The sequence below is a fragment of the Wolffia australiana genome, chromosome 17 (genome assembly GCF_029677425.1).
Source record: "Wolffia australiana isolate 7733 chromosome 17, ASM2967742v1".
In the NCBI taxonomy this organism is placed as follows: domain Eukaryota; kingdom Viridiplantae; phylum Streptophyta; class Magnoliopsida; order Alismatales; family Araceae; genus Wolffia; species Wolffia australiana.
Genome location: NC_135851.1, coordinates 8,807,501 through 8,823,007, shown reverse-complemented (window position 1 = coordinate 8,823,007; position 15,507 = coordinate 8,807,501). Strand labels below are relative to the sequence as shown.

The window sequence follows — 15,507 nt, the reverse complement described above, 5'->3', positions numbered from 1 at the left end:
ACTACATTGATTTTCTATATTCTACTCCTCACTCTGGATCTCTATCTCTTTTTATCCACCCATTTATATGTCTGCCAATATATATGTACGTATACAGATCCAAGAACGCGCAGTAGATCTATGGAGCCATCCATAGATCTCTCTCTGTTACCGAACACAAAGACGTTAAACACTTAGTGTTGGATACAATTCGTAGTCTACAGTCCTTCACTTTAGAAACCGAAGCCTCCCATAAATGTTTTGTGTATTCCAAAAGCATGAGAGCGAAAACAAGGTTTCTAAATGATTATATGTCCTCTTCGATAGAACCCATATCATGCTCCGGGAATTAGCGAGGTCTAAATGATAGGAGCCTACGATGTACTTGGAGAAAACGACTATCGCTCTCTCTCTCGGGCGTGAGAAATAAATTTTGAAATGACAACATTTGTACGAAATGGGGAAAAGAAGGAATTTTGTGTCGTGAGACACAGGGAAGGATGGTCCATGCCCTTCATACTTGGATTAGGATGGTCCTGAGGGCACTTCTTTCATTCAGTTCCTGGGAAAAGCGATTGACTCCTGATACTTCTCCAGCGATTTATAAGTTTGGCCCATAAGATAAACTAATATCAAAATGCAGGAATTTAATCGAAAATATGCAGAACAAAATGAAACAAAACAAATCCAATCAATCGCAACTCGCGGACAAATTGCAAATGAAGGATATCATTACATTCAATACACAGCAAGAATTTAAAGTAAAGAAAACCCATAATTAACTAAATCCAACGCTTCTTAACTAAGGATAAACTTAACTCAAATTACATTCTTCGCTTCTGTTATCTCGTATTATCCTGATATGTCTCTAAGCTCCTAAAACAAATCTGCCCAGGCATGAGTCACTTTACTAAGAACCTATTAAAGACGTAAACACATAAATACACAGCCTCGATTTAACCAAAAGAAAACCCACAACGGACATGATCCAAGGGGACTCAACCAAGGCTAAACTTAAACCAAACTCACATTATTGTCTTTTATGACGCTAATATATACCCCTGGTGGATCAAATATGAGGGAAAATTTACAGTTTCAGTGGGACTTGTTGGAGCGGTTATGATGCGTCTCTCTTTTTTCCTTAAGTTCTTTGACCTGTCCTCTTTTTCAAACGCTTGTCGGCAGCTGGATGGAGATCGGAGATCTTAGGTCCACAAATGTCGTTTCCTGGCTAGACTATTATGGCTGGTGAGGACGATAGTATCTCCGGCCACTGCCGTCGGCCTCACGAGAAGCTTCAGTGCTCAGGACCCACCTGGTATCGTCGTGCTAACCAAAACCGTGCCTCATGAACTAGTTGGTCCCTCCTTATTTAACTGGCTTTTATCCGGGGTTGGTGCTGCTCCAGCTCTCTCTCTCTCTCTCTCTCACTTCTTGGTTTCTTTAATATACTCATCTTTGCCCAGAATTCTTTCATGTGTCATGGTAGTAGTACATCTTGAGATTTTCTCTATGGCAATCCAAGGGGATCTATCTATCCAACTATCTATCTCCTTTTCCTTCTCTTTATCTTTGCATCTCTCTCTGTCTCTCTTGCTTTTCTTGGCTCTCTCTCTCCATTTTCTTCTGTTTGTCTCTCTCCCTGTTTATCTCTTTTTGTCTCTGTCCCTCTTCCTCTCTCTCTCTCCCTTTTCATCTCTTTATGTCTCTCTTCCTGCTTTTCTCTTTCTGTCTCCCTCCCTCCTTCTCTCTGTCTGTCTCTCTATCTCTTTCTTTGCGTCTCTCTCTCTCTCTCCTTCTTCTTCTCTTTTTGTCTCCCCCTCGTTCTTTCTTTCTGTCTCTCTCTGCGTCCACTCGGCTATCTGCCAATTGATCTAACTCTTTACCTCTCTTTGTTCCTCTCTCTCTCTCTCTCTTTCTCTCTCTGCGTCCAACCACTATCTACCTATTGATCTTGATCTTTCGCTCTTTCTCCCCGTCTCTCTCTGCGTCCAACCGACTATCTGTTAATCTAGCTCATTCTCTCTCTTCCTTGTCTCTCTGCGTCCAACCGGCTATCTATTAGTCTACCGCTTTCTCTCTCTTTCTCTTCCTCGTCACTCTGCATCCGACCGACAATCTACTTATTGATTATAGCTCCTTTTCTATCTTTCTCTTTCTCTCTCTTACTCTTTCTTTCTCCCCCTTCTCTCTCTCTCTCTGCATCCAACAGACTGTCTACCTATTGATCTAGCACTTTCCCTCTCCTTCTCTTTCCTTCTATTCTCTCTCACTCACTCTCTCTCTCTCTCTCTCTTATTGTGCCCAACCAACTATCTACCTATTCATCCGGCTCTCTCTGTTTCTCCCTCTCTCTCTTTCTGTGTCCAAACCACTCTCTACCGATTGATTTATCTGTCTTCGAGTTTGTCGCTGTCTCTGTGTCCCCGTCTGACTGCCTGTCTGACTCTTCCTTTCTCTGCCATCTGTCTTCTAGCCAGCCTGTTTCTTTCTCTTTCCATCTCTCACCCCTTGATTTGTCTCTACAGATTTCTTTGTTTATGTATTTTCTCCTCGCCTTTCTTTCCCCCCACATCTATCATCCAATCATAATATATATTCGCACGTTTTGGTTTCATGTCATTTATTTCTCTACTCTATCTTTTCCTGGCAACAACTTTCATTTGCTAAACTCTCCACAAACTCTCTCTATCCATGATTGTCCCTACAATCTTTCTCTACAAACCCTCTCGATCTCATCTTTTTGTCGCTTCGTCTGCTTGTATGACTATCTATGTTTGACTATATCTCTCTCAATGGAAATTTTGTTGTATGTCTGTATCTTTGTTATGCAATCTCTCTTTTCCTAGCTATAAGAAGTCGATCCAATGTATTTATACTCTTTAATCCCTTGTGACCCACAGATTTGCCCTTTATTTATATACAAGAGGAACAAGCTTATCCTCTTTAGTCCATCCTTAACTATCCCACCATAATTTTAAGGACAGATTTAGCCTCTACACATTTAATTAACCCTGCGCTTAATGAAATCTCCAAATCCCAAAACTGTGATAATTGGATCACTTTTTAGCTTAAATGTACATTAATACATATCATAGGTCATTAAAGAAAACAAACACTTAACCTGAGTCTATCAGTCTATTTATCTATCAATCTATGTCTCTCTTATACTGTTCTTCATTGTATTTCATATGAATGTCTCTTTCGTTTGTATCAATCTACGAATCTGTTTTTCTATATTCCCGTTTGGATATGTTCGACTATTTATCTATCATTCTATATATCTCTCTTCTACGGCTCTTTCTGCTAGTATGTCTGCATATCTCTCTCAATGTATCTCTCTCTCCATTCTCTGTATCACTATTGAATAAAGTGCATGTAATAAAACATTCATACACTATCTATCTCAGCCCACCTTTTCTCCCTCCCCCTCTTCATCTCAGCCTATATCCATCACTCCGGGGTGGAGAGAACGATAATTAAAAAAGTCACGTTATTAGGTTCCTCTCTCAACTGGTGGCCATGAAGTCCTTGAGCGTCGAAATGGACAAGAGAAATTCTTCCCTCAAGATTGAACTGAGAACTAAAGTGTAGGGTGACATCTCAACCACAGTTCTTAACGCAGTATCCCAGGCCTCCGCACACAGAGGAGAAGTCCCTGTTCACAGAAACCCTTTAAAAATAGAAGACGATAAAATTAGTTGTTTTTTCTCTTGGCCAACTACGTGAGATAGAGTGCGAATGTTGGTCTACTTATAAACTATTTTATTCGTCTGTGAGAGGGTCTTTAAATCGCACTAATGCTCTAAGTTGAGCCATTATTTTTCACCTGCACTGTGCTACCCCGCGACGGAGCAAGGCCACGTGCCATGGCCTTCCCATGTGATGCTTGCGACTCAGAGCTTCTTAAAGGATAACTGGAAAACCCTGACAGCCAGATATTAAATGCATTGCAAGAAGGAAAGTGAGATTAGGTTACGCAGATAGATAGATAGATAGATAGATAGATAGATAGATAGAGAGAGAGAGAGAGAGAGAGAGAGAGAGAGAGAGAGAGAGAGAGAGAGAGAGAGAGAGAGAGAGAGAGAGAGAGAGAGAGAGAGAGAGAGAGAGAGAGAGAGAGAGAGAGACTTATTACTGACACTCGCGCAGAATTAGGGGAAGGGAAACATTCGAATGGAGGGGGGCCTCTGTCCAGTACCCGACTTTTCAGTAAGGAAGGGGAACTTTCCCCAACTGGTGGGACGTGTTTTCAATAAATTACTGGCAGGTATTCTTAAATATGGACGTCAACCGTCATCCTTCCCCAAGTAGTTATCTCAGTGGAATTTAGACGTTCCCAACGATCTTCTATCCTTCTCTTTTCCTGATGTTCGCTCCCCCCTCTTCCGACCTCTTTACTCCTTCAACCTCTATTTCTTTCTTCTTCGACATTACCATTGCCTCTCTCTCTCCCATCCTCTCTCTCGTTCTCTTTCTCTCTTCGTCTCTCTCTTCCATCCTCTCTCTCGCTCTCTTTCTCTCTCCGTCTCTCTCTAGTCTCTAGCTTCCTCTCTCTCTCCATCTCTAGATATATTTATAACTCTCTCTCTCTACCTATCTCTTTTTCTTACTCAATTTGTCTCTATCTCTTTCTCTCTCTCCCTCTTCTTTTCACGCACGACACTCTCTCTTTCAAAGAATACGAGCACAATCTGTCTTCATTACATTACCTCTCTCCTTACGTCTTTCAATTCCTCTACTTTCCAGAAAATCATATCTCTGTATCCGTCTATCTCTTTGTACCTCTCTTTCCGCCTCTCTATCTTTCTACCTTTCTATCCAGCTATCTGTCCATTCATATATGTATCTATCTATCTATCAATCAATCAATCAATCTATCTATCTATCTATCTATCTATCTATCTATCTATATATCTATCTTAGCCTGTTTCTCTATTTTATGTGTATAATTACCACTCTCTCTCTTGCATTGACGCCACTTTATTACGTCTCTTTCTATGTCCGTCTTACTGTCTTGCACGGTATCGGTGATTTTGTCTTTACCCCTGTTCTATTATAAAGACAAAAAAAGAAAAGCGACAAAGAAAAGAAAGCGGAAGACATACACACGCGACGAAAGAGACAAACACAGAGCGAAAACTTCTATACATACGCGTGTCAAGTATTAGTGCATTATGCAAAAATAGACAAACGAAACCGTCAAAAAGACATTCGACAAATGAAATTGGCTCGTTGTTTCAAACCAATTGTTTCACTTCGTGAAAATATGATTTTACTCAATTTACATTATAGAGCATTAGATAAGAGTAGACTTATCAGCCCGGACCAATTGGCCTTTCAAAACGTGGGCTGTACTCGTATGTTTTCTATTTCCAGGCAAGGTGTACATCATTGAATATAAATACAGAATGAATTATCAATATGTCATCCATAGTCTTAGATTTTTCCTACCTTGGAAGAGAATTAAGCGTACACGACATTATAATGTGTTTCCACCAAATAAAAATGAATGATCTATTCCGTTTTATGAATCCCTTGATTCTCCGTGGTAATCTATAATTCTTCCTCTTTGATGAATCCATTTTTTTTTCTAGTGAATGTGGTTTATGATGAGTTATTTTGGATGGATCATGATGTTGGTAAGGACTGTAACAACCGTCATTGTGTAGGCAAAAGGATATTTGGATGGTTTACCATCATTTATCAAGATTCGATAACTGATTACTTTTTACATTAAGACTTTTATATTTAGTCCAACAATAGACAAAAGTAATATTTTCTTAAATCATAAGGTAAAATCAGATTTATGGAACAACAATGATAAACGGTCACCTCATGCAGAGGGTAAATATAATGATTTTACAACAAATTTATAATGAATAATAGGCTGTTTGTTTTCTAAAAAAGTATTGAAACAAGAAATAAAAACCAAATAAGACATGGAATGGATATTGGTGGACTAAAATAAGGAAAACACAAAGAAAGTCAGAAAGAAAAATTCTCTACTTTCTAAAAAAAACTTTTGGGGTTATCATAACCATGTACTATCTAGGTTTCCTCAAGAATGAAGCATTTATGCAATTCATACAAGCTCTGATAAGTTTTTGTAATTCATATTTCCTGTGCATCTAATATCTAGCTCTAGATTAGCCAATAAAAATAAGGGCTGAGGAGCCATATGTTCAAAATGGAACTTCCCATTACATATAAATCATATGACCAACACCATTATTTTTCATGTACAATAGTTTAAGAATGAATTAGAAAATTTATACCATAAGCTTACAATCATAATCATAATTTGTAGGCACTGATGGAGATATTTGAGTAAATTGATCCAAATGAATCTCTGAATGATATTATGTCTTGATTATGTACCTAAATATTATGTCTTGATTTTAATCTAAATGTTCCTAATAATTGAAATCCAAACAGTATTCGCTCTAATAATCCAAGTCCAAAAACGTTGTAGTGTTCATAACATGCACTATCTACCCTAGAGATGAAAGGAGACTATGTCTACAAATATGATGAAATTAACTCATTCAGATGGCACTGAAAATATCAATGAATTATTATTTTTGTTTTTTTCCCCAAAATCAGTCCTCCAGCATGAGAGATTAGGACATTCCCTAATTCATTGATAAAGGGACATTCCCTAATTCATTTTTGGAGTGTGTATGAAATATTATATTATGACGATAAGTGGTTATTCACAGGGACCATGAAAGAGTTGATTAAACTCCTCGTACCTTATGTAAAATGTGTCTTATCTAACCACACAACCAAGTCTGTGAAATAGATAAAATATTAATTAACTATATTTTTGTAACAGTTAATTATGTTTTCCAGAAAATAAGGATTTGTTTGTCATGTGAAGTCATTAACAAGACTAGTACATGGTATATAGGGTCAGACACATAAGTTTTAGTGGAATTTGGATGACATAATTAAATCCTAAGGATTTTTATGATATATTGTATGAAAGATATAAGGAGAATAAAGTGTCACATGAGAAAGATCTATGGTTTACCTATTGTTTCCTCCTCCAGCACCCACTCCAATGGTGTTAAGATCATAAGAAAAACACCACGGATCTCTGGTGACTCTGATAAAAAATAAGATGAAGAGATCAGATGAGTTGAAGACCACGGATGGTTCAGAGGGTGAGCATATAAGCTGTTTGAAATGATCAAGGAACTATCAGAATTAGATTCAGTTCCCTGGAAGATGTTTGGATCATCAAAGAGTTTGGTTCTCAGTTTCAAATATGTACTTTGATTTTATTTTAACTCCACACAAATCTCATTTTGGAAGTTAATCATGGCCCATCCCAACACCAAATCGTTATTTTCTTAGTTTCCTCATTAATCATTACACAGTTTCTGACAAAAAAATCTTGGGAAGGTACAACTTAATCTCCAATAAGCGGAGATTATTTTTGCACGATTTACTTTGGTTTGATCCATCTCACTTGATTTACCCTGATATGTAAACACTACAGTATGTTATGTAGGAATAAATAGATAAACATTTTTCATAGGAAATGAAACCATGATGTACATGTTTATGTACGAGTAAAGAAAAGTAAGATGCATCAATCTTGTCTTGTTACCATGAGGCACATTCATGCATGTGCAAAATTTGGTGGATTGTATAATTAGGTATGGTGTAATAGGACAATGTTCAATTAGCTTTGTGTGTTTGAAAATCCCATCTCAACTTATAACCTTTGGTCTTATAATGCGACATAATTCTTTATGTTCCCAGATTTGCTACCGAGCTTGCATGTAAGTGGCCAACTAAGACAATGGGCAGGATGCATTAGTCTTTGGCCCTTTACGTAAAGTTCTGTATTTACCTCCTCTAAGTATTCAAAATGTATTATGAGTTTTTTCATTAGATAATAAATCTAGAATACTAAAAATGGCCCTATAAATTATATTCACATTGAGATATAAATACATTCTATTACAAAATATTGAATTTTAGTATTTTGACTCAACAACACTATATTTACAGATCATACATAATTTTTTAAATAAATGAGACTATACAAGAAATTAATACAAAATAATTCTGGATAATTTCTAAAATTAAATAAAAAATATAAAGTTAGAGAAAATGAGAGAAAATTCACGATTAACATTTTCTAAATTTTATCTTAAAAATAATCAAAATAAAAATATTTTTTTGGGAATGAGGGTTGTAAAATTTTAATGAATAACTTATAGTATGAATCATTTAAAACCACCGACATATAATAGGATGTTAAATGACACACAAATTCATGATATGCATGTTTGTTATCGCCTATGTCTCCAACCTAAGAATAAGTGGAAACTCCGAGAAGCCCATATAAATCCTTTTATGGTCGTGCAAGTCATCAGGTTTTAGTCTTTCCTATAACTTTTCTTAGTTTTAATCAAAACTATAACATTTAATATATATTTTTTTTGAATTGTGATGGTTAGAAAGAATGGTGTTGGTTAAGAGAACATTGAATACACATTATACCGAAGATAAATTACTGATTTTCATGGAAATATGAACTCAAGATTACCGTTTGAATACTTAATCTAAAAATTTCTATACACAGATATATTTGACAGAAATATATTTGGCCATAAAGCCAACAATACATTCCATATCTTGTTCCATATTCATTAATAAATGCTTAAAGACTACGCATGTATGTCTTACAATCTGAACATAATTTATTAGTACGATTATGTATTCATGGACTTCATAATGAGCCTCACACGTGCTCTAAATACTCTTATTTGAAGGATATTTGAGATGGGTATTGAAGTATCCATCTAGAATATTCCTGTCTAGTCTCACTCATACGGTGAGTATGGCTTGTCCCATAGCCATTAATCTCACTCATATGATGAGTAAGTAGTGAGTATTCTTTAGTAGAAAGAGTTCATTGAATTGATTTGTATAAATCACTAAATGGTATTAAAATAAAAGGACAATCAAACTGATTCACATCACAATGATGTATGTGTGATAACATGATAAATGAAAATATTTGGTTAAAAATTAACCAAATATTTATGCATTAGATAGAAATTCCAACTATTACACACGATGATTATTTTTCACTAACTTCTTTGAATTTTATGAAGTCAATCAGTTTGATTACTGATGAGTATAGTTCAAAATGTGCAAAAATTTACAGGAATTACAAGAGACAATTCTTAGGAAATTGGAGAATTTTAGGGAGCTTAGTGATTATCAAAATGGGCTGAAATGATGAAATGGTGTTTGTGGGCTTTTAAAAGAGAAATCAGAGGGGCTTGGGCCACGACTTGACCTACCTATTGCGCCTTCAAACACCTTAAAAAAAAAGTTAGAAATTACAGGGCAAAGCTCTCAACCAATGGAGAAAAAGAGACAAAATGGCAAGAAAAGAGAATAGAAAATGCCCAAAGGGGTATTTTAGTAATTATTAAAATGTATATAAACTCTTTTCCTCCCTCATTTACCCTCATTCTGAACATGCTCTAGCAGGTGTCCGGCCAGCTGGACAAGGCATATTTCACGATCCACGTTGTTCAACCTGCTTAATGTAAGTTTGTTGAAGTTTTCATTCAATCTCGTCTATTGTTTCCATTGAAAAATGCCTGATCCTGGAAAAACATAAGGATCCAGACTTGATAGGAAGCATTGAGGGCTCACCAGACTTGCATTGAGGTTTTAGGAACCGAGGTTTCCATTTTCATATCATCATCCATCCATTTACCCTTAAAATCCATCATTTTCTCACTCTAAAAATTCAATTTTCCCTATTTTCTCTCTTTAGAATTGTTTCATTATTTTTATAGACATTCGTACATATCCCAAGTTCATCCTCTACAAATTTCATAAAAAGTATCCTTCATTTTCACCTTCAAATTCCATCTCAAACTTCTTCTACATTCTCTCTTCATTTTCTCTCTCTATCTCCTCATTTCAGTCATTTCTCTCTAAATTTCATTCCAGTCTCTCTGTAGATCATCCTGCATTCTTCCTTTCAAATTTCAAAAAAAAACCGTGTTTGAATTCCATCATTTAGGGCAAAAAAAGTGGAGAGTGGAGGACTTAGTCAAATTGACTAAGTCCTGACCATATTGGGTCAAGCCCAATAGGGCTTAGCCCATTCGGCTAAGTCTTGAGTTAGCAAAATTGGGATGAACCGTAATGGGCTGGCCCACTAAGGCCAGCCCTATACGGGCCACACAAGGACCACTGGCTCATCTGGTCCGCCGCTGTCACTCCGCCACTACTCCGCCATCGGCAATAGCCAAAAAAGATAATTTTCTTATTTTATATATTTAAAAATTCCAAAAAATCATAAAAATCCCTAAAGCTAATATAATCAATATTTAATATTAGATACTACCTATCTTTTTAACAAGGTATATTCAATAGTAGTTATAATGATGTGTAGAAAGAGTTCTGAGAAATAGTAGTTAGAATGATGAAGTAGATAAGTTTAATAAGATATACAGAATAGTAAAGGTCTATGAAGAAAGACTAGATGTTACTTACTTAATTATAAGTAAGCTATATGATAATATGAGTAGACTCTAATGATAATGGGATTAATATTTGAATGAAATGAGGAATAAGGAGTAATATAATAAGTTCATAAAGGTCATTAGTTTAGTAATAGGTACAAAAAAAGGTAGAAAGAGAATAAGCATTGTAAAGATAAAGGGGAGTAAGTATTATAAATTGGATAACATATGGGAGTATATATATATATTAAGAGTAGATAAGATTGATGTAAGGTAGTATAGAACTCATTAGATATATTAGAAGAATGTGTAAGGTAGTATACATTACTAGAGAGTTAGAGGAGTTAATTTTCTGGTTTAATTTGGAAAAGCTTAAGTAAAAGGATAGTAATAAGAGAATAAAAGAAAGTTAGAAGAAAGTTAGGAGAAAGTAAAGATATTAATAAGAATTTTAAGGATGAATATTATTATTACTAATTGAGTTATAAGAGTGGAATTATATTTATATGAGTTTAGTAGCTACTCTATTATTATATATATGTATTTAAATATATATATATATACATATGTTTTTAGGTCGATTTGAAGAGTTAAATGGTTGATTTAGTCAATCACCGGAGAGGTGTTTGACCAAATGCCCGAGAGGAGATCAAAACCAGAGCTTATTTAAAACAACAAAAAAACACAAAACACTGAAAGCTTAAAGACAAGATGACGGCATGAATGATGTGACACACAATGATACGGACACGACGTGACAAACATGAACAGAGACACGACAAAAAAGAACTCATGAACTCACTAAAACAATGAACTGAACGAGCATGTGTCGACGAAGATGAAAACATCAAATGCATGGATGTGCTTTCACCTGGGTATTTGAACCGGCCATCTTCACTGTCGCCTTGGTGTGCCGGTCGGCTGGATGCAAGCCAATGGAGTCGTCAATAACAATGATGGCCGCTCTGAAGACGTCTCTCATGGAGTGGCCTGGCGCGCTCCATCAGTTGTCCATCACTTAACTAAACATCCACAAACAATAAGTAAGATTTTTCCCATTGAGTGGAACACACAGTAGTGACCATGAGTTCACAACATCCACCTTTCAGGATGTGATGTTAAATAACATCCAACCTGATGAAAAATTCTTTGTAGCAAGCAAAAGAAAAATAACAAAGTCATGGATCATTGAGATGACATATAGCTCCATGATTGATAAAGATATCATGCAACTTTATTTCAGTGCAAAGTACCTCTTTGTGGTTGAGATGAAACAACCTTCATTTGCGCTTGGTCTTTCTTCTGAAACACGAGTCAAGAGTTTCATGCTATCCCAAAAATGCTGGAGCATTTGGAGCTCTGATACCATCAGGTCTTCAAGTGGGTAGCAAAAGAGAAATGAGTGTAGTCTGGTGCTCTAACTCTGCCACATCCTTGAGTAGATCGCACAGTATTAGCAAATCTTGCATGATCCCTACGTCGAATAGTGGAAGAGTCGGGACGACCATGTAAATCATAACAAAATGCTCTAATATGACCAGGCTTATGGGAATAATCACAAATCTTAGAGGCATGTCTTGGCATAGAGCCCTCACAATGGGCCACCCAATGAATAATACCAGAATTATACACAGGTAGGGCACTAAGAGCAGATCACGACAAAAAATATAAATGCCAACTTCAAGTGTGCTTCTTTAGTAATGATTTTGGAAATAGCCTCATCAAGAGAAGGCCATTTTGTCAAGATGAGTATTCCTGGAAGACAATGCTCAAACTCAAAGTTTAAGTGATCTAGTAAACTAACCAACCAACCAGAGATGTTAAATCCACTCCCTTAATCTGATGATATTGTTAGGTTTTGTGGGAATAAAAGGAAAATGGTAATCAAAATCATTCCATAAATGACAAAGTTCTCCAACATAGTCAGTCACAGATTTCGTTCTTTGAAGAAGCGTCTGAAGTTCATGCTGTACCCTAAGAGCATGTAAACGCTTATGCTCATAAGAATACAGTTTAAATATGACCTTCAACAAGTCAGATGCAATAGTGAATGGATCAAGGTTACGAGCCACATTTGGAATCATAAAACCAAGTAATCCATCCCATTTAGGAGGCTCTTCATCACCAAATATATATCCCGCTGGATTATTTGTAGTCAAGATAAGATGTACATGTCTCATCCAGCTTAGATATGTTTCAGGATAATCAACCTTGACTGGACTGGGTTCGAGCACAATAACCTTATGCTCATCGTCACTTGAAGAGCGATCCTCTAATAGGCGTTCATCAACTTTTCAAGTGCCTTGATCGTAATAGGAGATTATGCCAACTTTAGGAATAACACCAACCCAAAACAGATGTGGGTAATCAAACAGTTCGACTAAGTGTAATGAACTACTTCACCACGGGTCTACAACAACAACCAATCAACACTACAATACCACCAAATATTGGCTCCAAGTTAACTCAACAAGGAGACAACCTGCTATTTGCATTTGTTATTAGCAGATAAGAATGAACAGCAAAAAAATTAAAAATTTGCATTTTTTATTTGCATTTGCTATTTGCATTTGTCATTTTATCGAGCTGACAAAATCCACCAGAAGAGGCTGGCTTGGCTGCAGGAGTCGGAATGGCTCTAATACCATATCGTAGAACAGGGCGGATTATATGAGAGTACAAGTGGAGAAGAGCAAGGAAGAAGAGGAGGAGAATAATCCACCTCAAGGCCATGGAAAATAAAGAAGAAGAAGAAGAAGAAGAAAAGAATAATTCACCTCGAAGACGTGGAAAAGAAGAAAGAAAGAAGAAGGAACCAGGATGGAGGAAGAGGGAGCAGAGGATAGATGGGCGAGAAAGAAATGTTAGGTTTTCCATCACTTAACCAAACATTCACTCGTAAAATGAGTAGGGTTTTTCCCATTGAGCAGGATCCATAGTAGTGATCGTAAGTTCACAACACATGGCCCTGTTTGTCGATTTCAAGAGAGAGCAGAAGAAACTAGATATTGAGGGAGATTGGAGAAACAAAAAATTGTATTATCATTCATCAAGTACATGCTATGCATATGTATTACACACTGATACAACTATTTAAAGCACCTTTACCATGGTACTTTTCAAAGAAACTCTAAATTCGTTTAAGATATAACTTATGGAATTGCTAGAAAAGTTGCGTCTCTTCATATTGTTGAAAGAAATCCCAAGATGCTATGGTGAAATGTGGAATATAACAACCCAAACACGAACAATATGACGGCATATAGATAGATAAAGGACCTGTGTACGTCATTGATGTGACTATCCTATTGAGCTCATCCAATGAAGATAACAGAATATGGGCTTTTAGCTCATCAATTTTTGGACCATCAATGTTATATCTAACTTGTACGTTGTGTCCTTTTACCAATTTTTTGTCTCTCATTTTTTTAAAACGACCGTTACGCAATGGTACTGTGTTTGTATACTGCCCTGCTATTTTTCCTTGTCGCCTCTGATTTTTTGATCCTCAATAAAGGATGGAATATTAATTATTTGACCAAAAATAATTCAAAAATCTGCAACAGCCATACATTTTAATGTTTGAAGCTCTTTTACCTTGTTTTTTTATCAAACCATTTAGATAGAGTAGTTCAGCACATAATATGTTTCTAACATGATCCAAAGTTCTTGAGTCTTCGAACCAAGTGGATTTTTTTTTTTTCTTGGGAGATGAAGGAAACAAAGGAAAAGTATGCCAATCTTCCTCCCCGAAATGGAGGTCCACATGAAATTGTCCATGTTTTGAGGTCGGCATAACATGATATTCTCAAGTATTCATATCTGGCAATAAATCAAAAACTTCTTTTGGCGATGGGAAAGCCACTAACAGGAATCCATTCACCCTCCTTATTGACTCTCTTTCGGAAGGTACCACGAAATATAGAATTAATAAACTTGTATAAAAGAATGATGGGCATAATAAGACTCTACGAAATCTCGTTCTGTCTGCTTTCCTGAGACGCTTTGACCATGGTGTGCATGGGAGGAGGAGCCAACGGCTTCACCGCTCCTTCATGTGAAAGAGGCTGCAACGCTGGTCTCTCCTCACCTTCCTCCGTCTCCCCATCAAAGAAAAGTTGGTTCTTGCCGTAGAATCTTCCCTCTTCTACATCATAGAAATTCCCTGTACGCACCTCTTGAGCAAGAGCACAAGACCAGCAGAAGAGCCACTGCAAGGCGTCAGCTATATTGGGATATCCCCAGAAGAAGAAGTTCCCAGGCAGCTTGAACTTCTTCCTCATCTGAATCCTCCAAAACGCTCCGTAGAGAAGCCCCAAAAAGCATAGCAAAACACCGATAACGCCCACCGCCTCCTTCACTCCGTGATCATCGATATGCAGCCCAGTCACGCTGAACACCCACAACGGCGTCAGCACAAGAAAGATGAACGTTAAGATGTGCACGTACATGTTCCCAAATCCTAATCTCTCCATGTTCCACCCGAACACGCAGAAAGTGCAGAAGAAGGAGAGATATCCCACCGTTAAATCATCCGAGCAGTCCAGCAGGCCGCCGACCCACTCCGGCCTCGTTATAATAACTCGCTTATCCTTTCTAGAACAGCCCGTCTCCATCTCCGTCTCCGTTGTTTCTCTCTCTAACCCGCTCTCTATCTTCCTCGAGAGAGGGCCGTAGAGAGTGTAAACAGCGGCTGCAATTGGGGCGAGAATGCCTACAGCTAAGCACGCATTGACGAGCAAGTCCGGGCGAGAAGATCTGTCGTAAGCCCAGAATAGTCCACACAGCGTGAACTGCGCTACGCAGGTCATGTGGAGAAGGCCTATCACCAACGCTATGTGAAGGCGCTCGCGAGGCCTGGCCTGACCCTTCTTAGAATAAACCATTCGTAACGCCGTTGCGTCGTCCGATTTCCATCTGACAGCGAGGATGAGATGGTGGAGGAGTTTAGGGTACTGGTAAACGCACATGATGGTGAAGAGAGCGTTCATGATCTGGTTGCAGGCTTCTACCCATT

At 37.3% G+C, this 15,507-nt stretch overlaps 1 protein-coding gene across 1 annotated transcript in view; it reads right to left on the bottom strand.

Annotated features, from left to right (window-relative positions):
* Positions 1-14,313: 14,313 nt before the first annotated feature.
* The window catches only part of LOC144714658 (uncharacterized), a 1,653-nt gene continuing 459 nt past the window's right edge, over positions 14,314-15,507 (bottom strand). Inside the window, exon 1 of the mRNA XM_078589440.1 lies at positions 14,314-15,507. This exon is cut by the window's right edge and continues 459 nt beyond it. Within this exon, the coding sequence (XP_078445566.1) occupies positions 14,459-15,507 (1,049 nt within the window). The 3' untranslated portion in view covers positions 14,314-14,458.